Source organism: Mastomys coucha, unplaced genomic scaffold (genome assembly GCF_008632895.1).
Source record: "Mastomys coucha isolate ucsf_1 unplaced genomic scaffold, UCSF_Mcou_1 pScaffold9, whole genome shotgun sequence".
Lineage (NCBI taxonomy): Eukaryota > Metazoa > Chordata > Mammalia > Rodentia > Muridae > Mastomys > Mastomys coucha.
Window position 1 is genome coordinate 7,822,612 of NW_022196915.1, and position 18,986 is coordinate 7,841,597.

Consider the following 18,986-nt stretch of genomic DNA (forward strand, 5'->3'; position numbering starts at 1 on the left):
TTGATCAGCGTAGAAACAAAAGAAGTGGCACTGATTGTGTCAGACCACTAGCTCCCTGGAACACAGTGGCACTCGGTTATCACTGATTGTGTCAGACCACTACCCCCCCTCCCCCCGGAATACAGTGGCACTCCGTTATCACAACGCTGGCTAAGATCAGACCACTAGCCCCCTGGGACACAGTGGCACTCCGTTATCACAGCACTGGCTAAGACAGGTGCTTGTTGGGACTGGTTTCTTTATTTCAGGGCTAGATTTCCACTCACTTTCTTAATCTGGTGAAAAATTCTTTCCAGGAAAGTTTCCACCAGTTGTTTTTATTGGCAGCAGTTCAGGTTAGGTTTCAGAATACTCTGTAGTCAAACCAGCCACTGGATTTACTGTTGTTATCCTTTGTACTGCGATGAGAGCATAACACTTCCAGCACTCAATAGCACTTGGCTTTGAAACCTATTTTAACCTCTTATAATAAGAAAAGAGACCTTAGGAGCTGGCGAGATGGCTCAGCAATCCCAGCAACCACATGGTGGCTCACAACCACCTGTAATGAGATCTGACGCCCTCTTCTGGTGTGTCTGAAGACAGCTACAGCGAATTACGCTGGAGAGAGCGGGGCCAGCAGAGGTCCTGAGTTCAATTCCCAGCAGCCACACACATAATGGCTCATGGCCATCTGTACAGCTATATTGTACTCATACACATAGAATAAATAAAATAAATCTTTAGAAAAAAAAGAAAAAAAAGAAAAGAGACCTTAAATTTTCTATCCATATTATGACCAGTTGCCTAATGTATATAAGAAGCAACACCTCATGAAGCAGAAAAAAAGTTAGCCTATTTCTTTAGCCACTTATTGCGTTCAGTAGCTGCAGTTACGTTGTTTCTTACTTTACTGAATTCTCTTAGAAAACCACTCAGGGACCACCACCACAAACTGTCTGTGGTATGTGTGTGTGTGACTTCTGAATTGCAAACACACCCATCAGAGACTTGATTGTAATGTAACTGCTTCATGAATCCTCTTTATGTGTGTAGTCTTCCTAACAACTACATTAGTCAAAATATCCTTGGAAGGCAAGCGTGTCTTTTTCTTTTAGATAGTCTTATATTGCCAAACTCACAGCCTTAAGCTATCCCTTGCCACAGCATCATAAGCAACAGGAACTATAGTCATTCACCACACCTTCTACACAGAGCATAATGGAGGCACAGAATGGCCTTTATACACAGTGAGAGAATGGGGGATGGGAAGATGGTTAGGTCAGTAAAGAGCCTGCCATGTAAGCATGAGGACCTGAATTTGGATCCCCACTGCCATATCAAAACAGGAGGTGGTGGTTCCTTTCTGTAACTCTAACAGTGGAGTAAGGTGTTGGGGATTGTGGAGTGGAGACAGGCTTTCTGGCTAGCTATTCTAGCCAGTCAGTGAGCCCCAGGTTCAGTGAGACTGCCTCAGGAAACAAGATGGAGTACCACAGAGAAAAAAAACCCCAACTTAAACCTCTGATTCACACACAAATGGGGACCTCTGCAGTTGCATGTACCTACACAAATACACACACACACACACACACACACACACACACATGTACATGCACACACAAATATGAAATGATACCCAGGAAGATTTTAGCTCCTCTGATTCTCAACCAGAATCTTAACCATTTTCCCCAGTCAATAAACTGTTATATATTTTATATATTAGGCATTTGTGGGTATGATGAACTAAAAATTTCTTTACTTTTATTCAGTTGCAGATACAAATACAGTAAGAAGCAACTCCTATGAGAAGAGAAGTACAGTGAACTATTAGAATCTTCAAGGTTTATACGTACAAAGAGAACACATGAAAGAAATCCAAAACAAATTTTGCAACTCTTAAGCTTGAAGAAATGCTGGAGGAAAGGTAAGGATATGAAAACAGCCACTGGTCATGGGGCAAGATTTGCCTTGTTTATTGTTCTCAGTGTAATGTAAAGTCATTTCCCACATTTTGTTTAATTTTTTATTTTGAGGGAAAATATGCAAATCCAATTTACATTTCTAGAGAGGTTATACTAATTACACTATGGGAATTGGATAAGAAGGCACCAAATTATGTGACAGCAGTTAGGAGATGAGTGACGGATCAGAGCTGGAGAGATGGCTTGGCAGGTTAGAGGACAAGGCTTGACATCCAGTACCCTTACAACTGTCTCTAACTCTAGTCCAAGGGGGTCCAGTGCCCTCTTCTGGCCTTCTCAGGCACTGCCCTAGTAGAAGCCTGGACCAGAAGGTTAACAAGAGAATGGAGTAAAATGAACAATGAGATTTGGACAGGCTTTGAGAAAAAAATGTATTTAAATCTGGGTATGTTGTGCAGAAATAAGAAGACAGCTTAAATAGTCAGTCCTGGCCATATATAATTTGACCCAATTCCTAATACATTTGACTCAAATGAGTACATTCAATCACTGTATTTAGGTCTAGTGCTTCAAAGAGACTGATATGTTGTTAATGGGTATTATAAAGAGTTATATCCAAATAAGTCATAAACATAGCAAGAAACTTATATTAAAGAAAAACCAGCATTTGAATAGCAAGGAAGTGGAACAACAACAACAACAACAACAACAACAACAACAAAGCCTAAGATGGAGCTGAAGCAGAATTTTAAAAATGGGGAAGGGTTGTGGGAGAGTTTTAGTATCCAAAGTGTTAATGTATTTCTAGGATAAAGCTACAAAGTCAAGCTGTGAGGATTTAAAAAGATGAATAGAAGTTTTTTTTTTTTTTTCAGATTAGAGATGGCTCAGTGGTTAAGAGCATGCACAACATGCTCCTACAGAGGACCCAAATTATGCTGGGCTTAGTGTCAAATACCTTGTACTTCAAGAGAAGTCGTAGGGGCATGTCTGTGAGTTCGAACCCAGCCTGGTCTACAAAGCAAATTCCAGGACAGCCAGGGTGGTTACACAGAGAAACCTTGTTTTGAAAAACCAAACAACAAAAACACCAAACACCCCCCCCCCCAAAACCACACCAACAAAACAACACCAACTCCCTAACCGAACAAACAAACAAACAAACAACTAACTCAGATTCAATCCTAGCACTGATGTCGGGGAGATCATAACTCCAGTTCCAGGGGATCTATTGCTCTTTGTTTCCATGGGCACGACACTCATGTGCATACACCCACATACAATAATACAACTAATAAAAATAAACCTCAAATAAAACAAAAAAATAATAAAAGTCTGCTTACTTCTGCCACCTGAGTGCTGGGATTAAAGGCATATGCCATGTCTACTGACTACCAGTGATTTTTAAAATTTCTAGTTTTTTACCCCCCAGCTAGTCATACTGTTCCCTACAGATTTTTTCAATAATTTAAATGTGTATTATATGTATTTGAGTGTGGGTCTGTGCATGTAAATACAGATCCATGAAGGCTGGGAGCGAACAGTTGGTCTCTTGAAGCTGAAGATACATTTTATTTGTATGGGTGCTCTGTCTGCATATGTATCTGTGCATTGTGTGTACAGTATCTGAGAAGGCCAGAAAAGGGAGTAGGAACCCCATGGTACTGGAGTTACAGACGGTTGTTAGCCACTATGTGAGGGCTGGGAATTGAACCTGGGTCCTCTGAAAGTGCATCTAGTGCTCTTAACTGTCAAGCCATCTCTCCAGCTCCAAGTCTTTTTTTTTTTTAATCCATACCGAGAATATATGATTGTCATATTTGATGTGATCCATGATCTTGGTTAAAGTAATTTTAGTTGGACGTTGGCAATGGCATTGTGGTGTGGTTCTTGGCTAGAAGCAGCAAGTAGGTAAAACAAAGATAAGGAGACTGAGATGGCTCATCAAAAAGTGTCTGCTACCAAGCCTAAGGACCTGAGTTTGATTACTAAGATCCTCATGGTGGAAGGAGAGAATTGTGGCCCAGAAGTTGTCCTCTGACTTCTACATGTATGTTGTGGCATGCAACGCACATACAGCAAATGAAAAAAAAAATGTTTAAAAAACAGGAAGACATTAAGAAACAGAAGATAATAGCAGTGGGACTCTCTTAAAAAAAAAGGAACACATTTTCTTCTTTCAATACAGAGGAAGGGGATTTATATATTTGCCTACAGAAAATTTCTTTTTTCTGTATAATGTGTTTCCAAGTCAAAATCCCTAATGCCGCCGCCCCCCACCCGCCCAAAATCTTTTCCTGTGAGAACGCCAGATTTTTACAGTGACCCAACTTCTCAACCAGGAAGTTAAACAAATCCACGACATCCAATCAGCCCACCCCTCAGTATGTTTCCACACTCCAGGTCACCTTTTTAGTTTACAGCCCTGTCTCCTGAGAAGCTGCAACACCCTTCTCACTGTTTCCCCATCCCAGGCTAGCTCATCCAGGCGCCACCCTATAAAGAGCGTTCTCTTAGCTTCATCAGGAGATCTGCCCTCCAAGGCCAAACCTGGGGTCTGACAAACTCAAGTTGTCGGTACTCCACCTCACTACAGATGACATTTCCCGCGCCTGGGGTCCAGGGTCCGAGAACCCTACGTGGCAGGTGCACCGCTCCCTTCCGGCCCAGCGGGTTAGGAAGCCCGGGCATGCGGGGGAGGCGCGGCCCCGGTGCACAGCAGCAGGGACGCTCCTGGAGCCCAGGCTAGAGTCCCGAGCCGGAGCTATGCGCTCTGTTCCCCGGCTTTTGAAAGGTCTCCAGCCCGGAGACTCCCCGCCCTCACACTCACCCCGACACCTGGGCGAGTCAGTGATTCGGTGCCGGGTCCTCTCTGAACCGAAGCAGAAGCAGCAGAGAACGCCGCGAGGACCCCGCGCTCGGAGTGCCCCACAGACTGCCTGACTAGCAGCCGCAGAGGCGCCAAGGAGCTCAGCGGGACTAGAAAGACACAAGGAGCGCAAAGGCGTTCAGTGAGAGGCGCGGTGTCTACAGAGGTGGAGGATCTGAATCTTCCACATTGCTCAGGGTCTGGAGGACCAGGGAGCTCGGCGCAGGCGCTCACCTGCAGCCTAGCTCCGTTTGGGGTCCCTTACCGTAGTAATCGAGGTCCTGGAGGGAAGCGCATAGAGCCAATGGTTACGGACAATAGTCACGGACGGGGCGGAGTTTGGAAAGGCGGGACTTAGCGGAAAGGGGGCGGTGACGAGCGGAGGGGCGGGGCCACCGGGCTGAGGGGCGGGACGCGCGGCAGAGCCAAACTCCGGTGAGAGTGCGAAGATGGCAGCTGCGGACGAGCCGAAGCCTAAAAAGCTCAAGGTGGAAGCGCCGCAAGCGCTGAGGTGAGAGCCGCCCTACGTGGGGGAGGAGGGAGACGGCACTTGCAGCGAGCCAAGGCCCACGTGGGCTGGAGCAGCCGGATCGTGGCTGCGTGCGTGGGGCCAACGCGCAGGACCTGCAGCTCGGGGAGTTGCCCCCGCGGCTGCTGGTTTCCCTCCGTGCCCTCTTGTTCTGGACTCTGCTCAGGTGCATTCTCGGCCCTGGCAGTCAGAGACCAATCAGAGCTGCTGGCCCGGGGGCCGAGCCTTCCTCTGGCGCCACGTGCTAGTCCTCGCGGGCCGCGCTAGCGCGACCCCAAAGGACCTATGTGGAGCTGCATCCTTTTCTAGGGTATTTAGCGGGAAGGGCGCCCATCGCCTCCTGGACCCTGGTGAAAGATAACATTCTTGGAATTTTTCAGAAGGCGTTGCAGAAGAGCGTTTTGAGTTTTCCGTCAGCTCTCTGAAATCGTCTTTGGAGACCCCTTACCAGGGACCCCAAGCAACCTCAGGCTAATGGATTAGGAAAGTTTTTGTTTGTTTTTCTTTTTTTTTTCTTTGCATATTTGGCAGGAGCAGAGAGCTCTCTCTCAACACCTGACGCACAAGTAATTGATGTTGCAACTTTCACTTATAAAAAGCCGTTTGTTAAAAGAAAATTTTCTTCCTAATAAGTATAAAGTCCAGCGCGCTTAGTGTCTGATGACTTTGAAGTGCTCATTGGAAGGCAGTGATTTTGCTACCTAAAAATAGACGCATCAAACTGATTTAAAACCGTCGGCCTATTACTGATTATACAAGACAAATTTCATTTATTTCAACATATCTTTTCCATGTTCAAAAAGAGAATCTATTCACAACTGAAAAGGAAAGGTTAGTTGGGGGTCCCAAATCATGTTCTTGGTGGAATGGGTGATGACCAAATCCCTTTTAGTGGCTTTAGTGTTTGCCTGTTATTCTTAGAATGTTATTGTGCATGTCTAATACTACAAACGTAAAACATAAAAAAAAAAATGCAACTGAGGATGTTTTATTTTAAATTTTAGATTATCTGGGCCAGTGGGATGGTTCAGCAGATGAGGGCATTTGCTGCCAAGTCGGATGACCTGAGTTCAGTCAGACTCCAGGACCCACGTGGTGGACGGAGTGAACCTGTTCTGTTCTTCTGTTGTCCTCTGGCCCCACCCCACTAAATAAACATATACTGTCTCCTTAGATTTTCTTTTAATAAAAACAATACTTTATATATAATGATGATCCATTTTAACAGTGCTTACCATCTGAAGTAATGGTATAAAGAAGCCTTTATGAAAGGAAGGCAGGGATTAATCCTATTTTACAGGTGAGAATATTGAAGCTCAAATAAAACATTTAAGGAAGGAAAATTCGAACCCTGGGCATTAGGATTCAAGTTTATTATTTGCTTCTAGTGTGTTTACACAACATCCAAGACATGCTTCTGTTTGCTTATGTGTCTTTTAAAGTGACCCATGGTAATTTTTAATACTTCTATATGTCTATGCCAGGAGCTGTTTTTTCATTCTACATATTTTAACTCAAATCCATAACAACCTGATAAGACCATTTCTATAATTATCTCAGTTTTACCAAAAATGAAGCAGCCACATAACTTTCTATTTAAAATTGTAAATAATTTGGACAAATAAAATTCACTTTCCATAATGCTAACCTGCTTTCTGCACAGGTGAAATTAAAACATTAGTTATTTTGACTATGGGGACAAAGCTGTTTAATTTTATGCAGAGACCTTTGAGTTGACTGTTTCTCCTTTTATTTGTTTACCTTTCAGGATTGCTGAATGATAATGTATTTAGGCTGAATTACTCTATGATTTTCCTGGCAGTTAAGAGATTTCTACCAATTTTAATTGTTAAAGAAAACAGCATAAATTGTAAGCACAGTTTAATGTGTAGAATTGGTCAGTGGAAAATGCATAAATTAGTAAAAAGCATATAGGTGTTAGGAAAAGGATTTAGGGATTTGTAAGAAGTTGTCAGTTATCTTTAGGGAAATAGTTCTTATTTTTATTTATGTGTGTATGTGTGTGTTTGTGTGAATGTGCATCACTTGTATGCCAGAAGAGGGCTTTGGATGCCCTGGATCTAGAGTTAAAGAGAGTTGTGATCCATCTGATGTGGGTGCTGGGAACCTAATTCAGCTCTTCTGGAAGAGCAGTTTGCTCTTCACCACTGAGCTATCCTTCCAGCCTAGGAAGTGATTTTTAACTAGGGGGAATTTTATCTTAGAAGAAACATTTAGCAAAACTTGGTGATAATTTTGATGGAGTAGGGGAGTAGAGTAAAGTTTAAAGATGCTGGTAGAGAGCTGATGAGGTGACTCAGAGAGTAAAAGTGCTTGCTGCCAAAGCTAATGACCTGTGTTAATCCAGATTTAGGACCCATGTGGTGGTTTCAATAGGAATGGTCCCCATAGATGTGTGTGTTTGAATGCTTTGCCCATAATGAGTGGTGCTATTGGGAGGTATGGCCTCATTGGAGTAGGTGTGGTTTGATGGAGGAAGTGTGTCACTATGGGGGCAGGCTTTCTGGTCTCCTATATGCTCAAGCTAGGGGTAGTGCAGGAGTATTCTTCTGTCACCTATGGATCAAGAATAGGACTCTCAGCTCCTTCTCCAGCACCATGCCTGCCTGCACACCAGTGTGCTTTCCTCAATGATAATAATGGACTAAACTTCTGAAACCCAACCCCAATGAAATGTTTTCCTTTATAATAGTTGCCATAGTCTGGTGTCTCGTCACAGCAATAAAACCCTTACTAAGACAGCCCATCTGGTATGCACTCATGTACGCACACAGATAATAAACAAACAACTAAATGTAATTTAAAACAAGCAGAAAGCTGGCATGGTGGCCCATGCCTTTAATCCCTGCAGTCTGGAGGCAGAGGCAGGTTTGGGTCAGCCAAGGTTATATAGTGAGTCCCTTTGTAAACCACAACATCTGACAGCTGTAGAGATTTCCTTGTTTTGTCCCCCATCATGATGCTCCCACTAATGTATAATGGTGTTTCTGGGCATCCTAACAGTACAAAAGACATCCCTCTGTGATAAGAGTGTCAGGCCCAAGCTGTCAGTTTTGTTGAGAGTGAGAAACGACTTTCAGGGCCCATCTGACAAGAGTTGCTGCTTTTCTTATTTTTTACCTTAGGCTGATTGCTTTTCAGGGCCTGAAAGTTGCTAAGATTTCAAAGAACCAGATATTAACATGTTTTCAGGTGGATTTGAGGAGAAAGAAACTGAGTATCAGACATTTACACCAGGACTACTCAATTTTCTTTTCTCTCCTTTGGAGATCTTAGCCAAGCTCCCTGCTTCAGCGGTCACCTCTAATAAGACACAGCACCTTCCAAGTAGTGTTGAACACATGCCCAGTCTGTTCTTTCGGTCTGTCTTTCAAGTGTGTGCTATTTTAGGCATGGTGCTAGGAACTGAGTATGGAGAAAGAAAAAGGTAAGATCCAGGTGCTATTCTACTCCTGCGAACTAAGTCGAACTTGTGAAAACTGAAACCTGAACATTATTAAGATGACTAGAAGTTAACTGGGTGGGAAGTAAGGAATTTGCCTTTACAGGGTAATTATTCTGAAGGCAGGTCCTCTGTTGGGGATGGGAGATGAGATGACCTGGCCTGACTGGAGCAGAATGTAATAAGTGTCTAGGCTTCATTTTAGGCATTTTCATGTGTGAGACCTCTGTCTGTATTCTCAGGTTTCACAATCTCATGTACCCCAGGCTGGCCTTGAGCTTGATTTGGAACCAAGGATGACCTTGAACTTCTGGTCTTTCTGCTTTCACCTCACCAGTGCTGGGATTACGGGCTGCCATTACATACAGTCTTCAGAAGCTAGTTTTAACTGTTGAGTTTCTCTAAGTGACTTGCTGATCTTTAAGATCACATATATGCAAGCAAATCCATCTCTTGTCCTAAATTTTGGCCTTCTCCCATGGTCCCCACATCAGTTAGTAGCACTACTAATCTCCTTTTTGTCTGAAGCTTAGACTTTACCTTGGCTTAGATTTCTTCTTAGCTTTCTAAGTAGATTCTATGCCTCCAATTTCAAGTTCTGCCTTACCTACTGTAGACACAGCTCTACTTAGTCATTAGAGTAAATACTTGTAAGCTATGAACTTGGTATTAGGAAAGATTGAATCCTAAAAGCCAATTTATCGTGATTCCTTCTGACATAAATGGTTAAAGATTGTTCAAAGAGTATGGGGAAGAATGGATCAATTGGTAAAACATTTACCTGGTAAGCAGGGGGATCTGGGTTTGATGCTCAGAACACATATAAAAATGCCAAGTGTAGTGGTGCACTTCTGTTCGAAAGCAGCCCTGGGAAGGTGAAGGCGCAGAGTCTGCAGGCTGATTGGCAAGCTGTAGGCCAGTGAGAGACAGCATGTCAAAGGAGGTTTACTACATTCCCAAGGATGATACCTAAGGTATCTATAGTAGTCTATAGGTACAGTGAACACAGACACACACTCTAAAAAAGATAAAGGTCATGTCTTCTAGTATTACTTAAAAGGAAACAGACAGCAATTTCTTTTTTTTTTCTTTTTTAAAGATTTATTTATTTATTATATATAAGTACACTGTAGCTGTCTTCAGACACTCCAGAAGAGGGTGTCAGATCTCGTTACGGATGGTTGTGAGCAACCATGTGGTTGCTGGGATTTGAACTCAGGACCTTCAGTAGAGCAGTTGGTGCTCTTAACCACTGAGCCATCTCCCCAGCCCCAGACAGCAATTTCTAATCAGCAAACACTGAGCTATGCCATAGGACCCTTGTTTCCCCACACACTGCTATTTTTCTTTTCCTCAGTCCCCTATATACAGTACAGCCTGTGTCTTAAAATTGCATCATAACCCAAAACAAATCACAGGTTATCAGAGAAGAACTTTAGTGATGTCTTATGAAACACATTTCCTCCTTTGGAAAACTCTAAAAGATAATCTTAATTCAATGAGCATGTGGTTCCTATAATGGTCTGCAAAGAGGATTAAATGAGGAAAATACATTCAGACCAAAAAAAGTCTCTAATGTATTACACAATGTCTGGTCATTATAACTAGTCAATTAAAGTCTGTTGTTTCATGGAGTGGGACTGATAGATACCCTTTGTGCTTTTAAACCCTACCAAACCCTATACCTTTATTAATGTGGCCTAAAGTCAAGTTTGCCAGCTCTAGCTAAAAAATTTTCCCTTATATTTATAGTTTAATCCTTTAGGCTATGAAGAAATAGAAAACAAATTCTTCTAGAGACAATTTGCATAGGTCCATTTCTGGGCTTTATGTACCAGGGTGCAGTAAATGTTGAAGAAGTGAGGGAAGGGAAAGGAGGGAGAGAGGGAGAGACAAACCAAGTTGTGTGACTAGTCCTAGATATCTTGAGATAGACCTGGATGGAAAGGGCTCTAGCAAAAGACTGGCATTAAAGCTGGTAAGCTCAAACCATCCTGGAACAAGGCTCCATTCTCCTTTCTTGATTAAAAACTTGTCTGTGTGCAGAATGCTCATGCTTATAATCAGGATGTGTGTGTGTGTATGTGTGTGTGTGTGTGTGTGTGAGGGAGAGAGAGAAAGAGAGAGAGAGAGAGAGAGAGAGAGATAGAAGGAAACAGTTAAAGTGTTCTAGTCAGGGTGGAAGGCAGTGGGTAAGGCTGTGGTTTCTGGAATCAAGACATTTGGTGAGATTTCTGCTGCAAAAGATGACCATCTTGGGAAGATAGTTTACTTGCTTTGCTCTCTTCTCACTTCTAAGTGGATTTAGTAAGAGTATCTACTTCCTAAGATTGTTAGGTATTATGAAAATAAATATAACACGTAGTAAGTGTTGAATAAATCTAAAACAAATGTTGAACAGCTGCTAGTATTGTCGTGCTTATCTTGTGATGATGTCCTACTCAACTCCAAATTCTATACCAGTAAATTTTAAAAAGAAACAGAAATAGCAAGAGGTAGGCTTGGTGATATAAGTCCTAACAGCACAAGAGAGTCTGAGGCAGAAGGATTATAAGTCTGGGCCAGCCTAGGCAATTTAGTAAATTTGGCCAGAAGGGCCTATGCCATAGAACCCTTAAACAAACAGGCCCTCTAAAATTAAAAAAGGTAAACATCTGCAATGAATAATGGCAGGGATGAAATGTAGAGTTATACTGTTGGTTTTAGGAACTGGTGAAAATAACATGGATGGGGATCTGGAGCCAGATACCCTGGGTGAAACAAGGACCTGGATTGTGGTTGTCTGAGAGAAGGCTGAGCTCATCTGCTCTCTGCTGTTGCTTTAAAAAGCTGTGTACCTGAAGTGAAGACAGAAGTGGTCCCACTGCCAGATGGCTCATCATCAGGAACTGTAAATTCCCTTACTGTCACCCAGTACAAGAGTTCTGAGCTTGGAGGTCATGGGCTCTGTAACTATGGTCACCTGCCTCAAAATTACTGGGAGAAGGAGGAGAAAGGCTGAAATTGTGGAAAGAAGGAAGACCCTTAGAAAATAGGTACAGCCACTGGGAGATAAATCCACTGAGAATCTAATAGAAATATTATAATGATTTCAAAATGACTATTTTAAAGATCTCTAAAAACAGAAGTGGTCATCAAAAACCAAACAAGATGTTATGAATAAGAAATATGTAAGCATATTTCATATGTAAAAATATGAAATAGATGGGTTTAGAGATGGAGTTCTTAGAATTAAACCCACACATGAAAAGTAGATTCAGAAGAGATGGTTTTGAAAGAAAATGAATGAACTGGAGCACAGTGTTGGAGTGGTGGGGTAGCTCAGTAATAAAGAGCTGTGCCTGGGGCATGGGTTCAGGATGGTTCTGTGCTTATTTCCAGCTTGATAAAAAGAGAGGTGACAGGATTCTTGGGAGTGGAAGTATCAAGACACCGAGTGTGATGATGCACACCTTTAATCCCAGCAGAAGGTAGAACCAGACCAAGCCAGGTGGACCTCTATGATTTCAAGGCCAGCCTGGTTTACATAGAGAGCTCTGGGCCAGCCAAGGATACTTAGTGAGATCCTGTCTTTTTTATTTTTATTTTTAAAGAATAACCAAACAAACAAACAAAAAAGAATTCAAGGTGATCTTCAGCTATATAATATGGACCATCCTAGGCTAAATGATATACTGTCTCAAACAAGATTAAAAAAGAAATCAATGAAAAATAAGATTAAAAAAAGAAATATTAGAGTAGGGATATAAATAGGAAAGGTACCAATTTATATGTATTGGAAGTCCAAAAAAGTGATATGAAGTATAGCAAAGTCTTCGGAGAGTATTGACTATTAAGAAAAGCAAATTCTGGGCTGGAGCGAGCAGGGCACTGCCAGCGGGGCTGGCAGAGGTCTTGAGTTCAATTCCCAGCAGCCACACACGATAGCACACAGCCATCTATCTATACAGCTAGTATACTCATACACATAAAATAAATAAAATAAATCTTAAAAAAAAAAAGAAAAGAAAAGCCAAATTCCTTTGGTTGAAAGGATTTTGCTAGTATGGCAAAGTCAAAAACCAACCAAACAAGCAAAAATCCCCAAACCTCAAAACCAAAAAACATACTAAGAATATAGATATGTTCAATTCTAATTATATTAAATTGTATAAAAAAGTGGAATATTAGTAATTAATTGTGATACTTAGATAGTGGTGTGGCACTACTCCAACCCTTACTTGAAGGATTTAGGCATAAGGATCACTTGAGTACAGGAGTTGGAGGCTAGCCTGGACAACATAATGAGCCTCTCTTACCCTCCTAGGGACTCTCTGGATTTGTAAAAGAAACACACATACACACACATATTAGCTTAATTTTGATAAGTCATGACTAGCTTAGATTGCTGGGTGTTTCTAATCCTTCTCGCTGCTAGCAAATACTCCTCTCTGGTACCCCTGAGTTGACATCATTTAAAATCTATATATCATCTCTTCTACCCCAAACACAATTGGGGATGTGTCCTGTGTGGCCGTTTTCCCTGATTCTCACGTGTCCGAGGGCCTTTAGGTCTGGTCTTCCATCTTCCCCATCATGGCGATCTCTGCCTCCTTCCTCTCCCGGTTCCTAGCCCATGCCAATCTCAAAGTCACGCCTCAGTCTACCTACCCAGTCATCAGTCATTGGCTTTTATTGGTTGATCAAAAACCAATTGGTGACAAGGACCTTCAGTGCTTGGATGGACAGATTCCCGATTTTGGGGGCCAGATTAATTCAAAGCATTAGAACCAATCCCCAACAATAATAGTTACATTTAAGTAAAAGAATTGTGAGGTTGTTGGATTGTGTGTGTGTGTGTGTGTGTGTGTGTGTGTATGCATGTGTGTTAATTTCTCTAAAGGAACAGGAATGATAGAATGAAAAAAGTAAATACATAAAATGTAAAGGCCAAGCAGCCCAGCAGTGGATCTTTGCTGAAGGAAAGGCCAATGTTCTGGTAGTTGTTTACTCCACAAGGCTGCATGATGTCTCAGAAGCCCTAATCTGGTGTTGGAGTCCCAAGGAAATCCTGGGACAGTCTTTAATCCCTGTCACAATCCAGAAAAACTAGATTTTAACACCCGTGTGGGATTGGCTCTGGAACAAGACAGTTGAACTTGCCAATAAGAGTGAGGCCAAACAGGCAAAAAACAAAGGCTTCCTTTGTCCATGGTCTTATATATATAAGCCTGCTAGCAGAGGCGTGACTTTCTCATTTCTCCACCTCAAATGATACAATCAAGAAAATTCTCCACAGATTGCCCAGCTGCTTGGGTTTTAGTTGATTCCAGATGCAGTCAACTTGGTAGCCAAGATCAGCCATCAAACATGCTGATTAGGGCTCTTGAGTTAACCTGGAGAATTTGATGTTCACTAAATACATATTTGGCCAGGTGCTAAATGGCTAAATATCACCACTACAGTATGGTGTACCATACTGGCGACACCAACTATATCTGAAACAAAATAATTGTTGTGACTTTATTGTAGGCTCTAATCTTTTGATTCTGAAATCCCAAAGCTCTGGAAACCAGCAGAAAATGTTCAAGTTGGGTGTCTTAGTTAGGGTTACCACTGCTGTGATGAGATATCTGGAGAAGGAAAGAGTTTATCTGGGTTATGCTTCTACATCACTGCACGTTATTGAAGGAAGTCAGGGCAGGAACTCAAACCTAGCTGGAACCTAGAGACTGGAGCTGATACAGAGGCCACGGAGGAGGGTTGTTTACTGGCTTGCTCTCTGGCTTGTTCAACCTGCTTTCTTAAAGAACTCAGGACCACCAGCCCGGGGATGGCACCATCCACAGTGGTCCAGGCCCTTCCCCATCATCAGTCAATAATTAAGAAAACGAGCACAGGCTTGCCCACAGCTTGATTTTATGGAGGCATTATCTTAAATGAGCCTCTCTCCTTCCTGTTGACTTCAGCTTGTATTAAGTTGACATTAAAATAGCCAGCACATTAGAAATGAATCATTTTAGCAGTGAAACAAACTAATATGAAGCTCTCTATAATAGCTATCTGAGGCAGATGTGTACTTTTTGTTTTCTGACTGTCAAAAGTATCTGTTAAACGGCACACTACATGAATCCCTCTAGGGCATTTTATAAAATTTGTTAGTGTCAGCCTTCCTAAGATCTGTACATTCTGAATTCTAAACACACATGGTTTTCTGTATTTAAGAAAGGAAAAGTGAGTAGTCAGTTGTGGAGTGTTTGAATTTCTGCAGGTTCAGTGATCTTTTTATGAGTTAGGTGCTATTTTGTTTCCTGTAGCCAAGGGTAGCCTTGAACTTACTATGTAGCCAAGGATGAGCTCTTTAAAATTTGATTCATGTCATGGCAAGATGGCCTCCTCTACCTGAGCACATAGAAGTGTACACTTCATGAAAGGAAACTAGGCCCAGGAAGATCTCCAAGGTAGCGTGGGAGGAACAAAAAGAAATAGCACTAGAAAGCAAAGCAGAGCACATTAACAATGAATAGGAAATGGCAAACACTCTCCCTGTAATAATTTTAAGTGTTATGGAAATGGCCTCATCTTACCATTATAAAAGCTGTAGACTAATGGATTGGATTAAAAAGAAGGAACCAAGTATGTGTTGTCTTCAGGGGAAAAGAAAGCTAGCAAAGATGTCAAAAAACTAAATATCAAAGAATGGAAAAAAATGCCCAGCAAATGGAAGCTGTAAAAAAGCAGACATACCTGCCCCTACATTTGCTAAAGTAAACTTTAAGCCAAACTAATTAGAGAGATAAAGGGGGACACTGCGTATTAATAAAGGCAACACTTTATCAAGAAGATAGAACACTTGTAAATATTTGGTTATCCTTGGATACACTCTTACTTCCTCCCACAGACCATCTGGGTGGGTGTGAGAGTTAGTGGTGCTAGTGTGTGTGGGGAGTCAGTCAGTGGAGGTGGTGTTCATATATGCGGGGGAAGCAGGGGTTAGTCTTGAGTGAGCCAGGATAGTCACTGCTACCAGGACCGTCTAGAGAGTTAGAGTGAGGTGGTGTGACCCTCGTAGCAAGAGAAAAACTTTTAGTGTAGCACATAAAGAAAATATGTAAGACAGACCCACAGATCAATCAATCCAACAGAAAAGTCTCATTCTTCAAGGTCCGGTATCTATAACTTTCCTACTCAGCTTGCACAGGGCTCCTCTGGTGTTTGTACTTTGTACCATGCTTTATTGCTGTGTGCCGGCCGTATCGGTGTGTTTTATTTTACATGGTGCTGCTTGAAGTCAGCAGACTGGATGAGCAGCCCTTAGCCTTCCTTTTGCCGCAGTTTAACTAGATGTGGTTTTTGTTGAAATAATGAATTCTTAAAATGTTTTTAACCCCTCCCCCACCCCCACCCCCATGTGTGTGGACTTCAGAAGACAAGTTTTAGGAATTGGTTCTATTGTGTTGGTTGCAGGTACTGAGCTCAGGGTTAGCCAGGGCGACATACCTGATAACCTATAAACTAACAAATAATTAAATAAAAACAGCATTTAAGCTTTTTGTTTGTAGCATTTGGTGACAGAGAATGGATTTTTGTATTAGTTTCAGTTTCTTACCTCTTTGGCAGTAGATAGAACCTTAAAATACTTCATGGTTCTATGGCCTTTTACCTTCTTTGCTACATGGAATAAACTGATGTGCAAAATCAGTCTGATACTAGAAGGCATTATAGCTAAGAAATTCATTTCTAGATTAAATTCCTGGTTTGTTTTGAGACTAATGAGCTGTTGACTGCATTTGTCCATAGAGAAAATTCCCTCCACACATACCTTCGTCTCCTATATAGAGAGTAACTTTATTAAAGCCCAGTAGTTAGTGTTTTCTTTTCTTTCTTCTTTTAAATATATTGGAGTTGCTTGTTTAGTAGAGGAGTGAATTTTCTGAAGAGTGACTTTATGTACAATATTTTAGTTATATGTTGAAATGGTGAATCTTTTCTCCTGGGTTGGCAGGTCCTTAGTTAGTGAGGCTGTTTGCAGTGTAATGAGAGTCTGAAAGCAGCGAAGGTCAGTGACACAGCCCTAGATTTCCAGGGTGCTGTGTAATGCATTATGCTGTGCAACCAGTGAGCAATGCCATGGTTGGCCTTTTAAGGAAGTTTATAAGTATTTTAATTTAAAAAAAATGTTTGAGTCTAATAACTCACCCAGAAGGTGTCACTTGCAAATAGAATATTGTAGAGGGATTAATATAGATGTCTAAAGTTTTCTCAAATTTCTTTAAGATTTATATATATATATATCAAAATAAACATTTCATTCCCTGAGACCCAGAGCTGAGCTAAACCACCATTGCATTGAAATACAAGAAAATTATCTCTTTGACAAATAAACAGAGCTCATGTACTGTCTTTGAAGTTAACCACATAAGAGATTTGAACACATTCTTGGCTTAGAGCCATGATTAAAGAAGTCTTAAGTCCTTTTAAAACAGTTTTCAAGATTGTTTTTCCTCAACACAGCTGAGCCCTTATCAATTTTAGTTCTTAGTATGGTTGAAGTTTAAGCTGTTATGTCATAAAGGTAAAGCAGCCTTCTACTTGTGACTAAGTGTCTGTTTTGACACACTCACAATGAACTGGGTAGTGTATGTTTAGTTTGGAATAGCATGTGAAGGCCCATTAAAGTATATATTAACAAATTCCACTTGGACTTGTCTCTTACCTAACCCTCGGATAAATGTAGGTAATTGGACTGTTTAGATTTGAGCTGCTATCATAAAACACAGGTTTATTATTATTATACCCAGTAAGTACTAAATGTTTAGAATCAAATAGTATTTTAAGTAGCACAAAGGAAACGATTTGTCTTTTTTTAATGGGTGGAGAGGGGAATAGGTTTTCTAGATGATACAATGAATGGACTTTGGGTGAGTTTATTCCTATGTTTGAATATCCTAAGGATTTCCTTCCCCTTTCTAATTAAGTTGGAGAGGGAGAGGGATTGTGTGTGTGTGTGTGTGTGTGTGTGTGTGTGTGTGTGTGTGTAAGGACGCTTGTAGGTCATAGCACACGTGTGGAGGTCAGAGGGAATCAGTTCTCTCCTCCTGTATGGGTCCTGGAATTGGGCTCCACCTGTTTTTTGTTTGTTTGTTTGTTTGTTTGTTTTGTTTTTGAGACAGGCTCTTTACAGGTAGCCCAGGGTAGTCTTGAGCTCCCAGTGTGGTCCAGGTTAGCTCTGACTTTGCAGGGATACTCTCCTCAGCCTCCCAGGTGCTAGATGTCTGGGTGTACTACCACCTTAGCCAAAGGATGCTTTGTAGAGAAGTAGATTTCTGTGCATCATTATTCCTCTCCCTGGCGGCGCAGCATCCCTTCACACACACCTGACCCCTTTGACTACAGTTCTTTGTGAAGCTTGCCTGCATTCTGGAGAAGACTCGATGGTGCCTTGTAAATATCAAGTCAGATGTGGAGGTATTTAACTGTTTCCTTGTTGGACATTATGTTGTATTTTTAAAAATTCTCCTTCAGACGAGTCCTTACTGTGTTTCCCTGGCTTGCCTATAAGTTCTTCAGAGACCAGGCTGGCTTTAAATTCGGAGTCCCTGTAACACACCTCCCAAGTGTTGGGAAGAAGTTACTTGCCTCTCTCTGGCCATGGTGTTGCTTCTTCAAATTAGATTAATACAGATTCTCTCAGCCTTATTCCCCTAGGACTGCTTGAAAGTTCTGCAGGGACTGCAGGAAAGGCTGGAGGGAGTGGGATTGGGAGAAGGGTAGGGAGGGGGCTGAGTGCAGATTCTTAGGGCGGTTGTAAGTGTTCCCTCCTACTGCTGGTATTTCCTGCAGATCTTGGCTTTGGTTGTGAAAGCAATCACAGACCTCAGGATGAGCCAGATAAGTTTGGAAATGGTGATTCAGAGCTGCATATAGTTTTATTGGAAACTCACCAGACATGTTTTAGACTCCAGATTGTTAGTGCTTGGTGAAGTACTTACAAAGATGGAATCTAGTATTTGTCTCACACTGTTGTGAGAATTGAAGTCCAAAGAAGTTAATTTATTTCTCTAGGGAAAAACAGCAAGTTTAATAGTTATTAAATATCAGAGGTGCGATTTGGTCCCACAACTTTTAACTTCCCATTGTAATATACTCTGAAACAAATGAAGCATTGATTTTCTTTGGATTTTGTTTTAGATGAATTTTGTTTACATTTTCTTTTCTTTTTTCTCTTTTTTCTTTTCTTTT

General features: G+C 41.6%; 2 protein-coding genes across 4 annotated transcripts in view; one reads left to right on the forward strand and one right to left on the reverse strand.

The window, feature by feature from the left end:
* Positions 1-5,105, reverse strand: part of Ap3m1 (adaptor related protein complex 3 subunit mu 1) — a 19,036-nt gene extending 13,931 nt beyond the window's left edge. Inside the window, exon 1 of one of the 3 annotated variants that reach the window (XM_031362749.1) lies at positions 5,039-5,105. Coding sequence is in view for 1 of the 3 variants with exons in the window: in XM_031362747.1 (XP_031218607.1) it covers positions 4,491-4,595 (105 nt within the window). In the remaining 2 variants the exon portion in view is untranslated. The other 2 variants (XM_031362748.1, XM_031362747.1) reach the window with 2 other exon arrangements.
* The window catches only part of Adk (adenosine kinase), a 412,863-nt gene continuing 398,814 nt past the window's right edge, over positions 4,938-18,986 (forward strand). Inside the window, exon 1 of the mRNA XM_031362750.1 lies at positions 4,938-5,284. Coding sequence (XP_031218610.1) covers positions 5,223-5,284 — 62 coding nt within the window. The 5' untranslated portion in view covers positions 4,938-5,222. The remainder of the gene's footprint in view (positions 5,285-18,986) is intronic.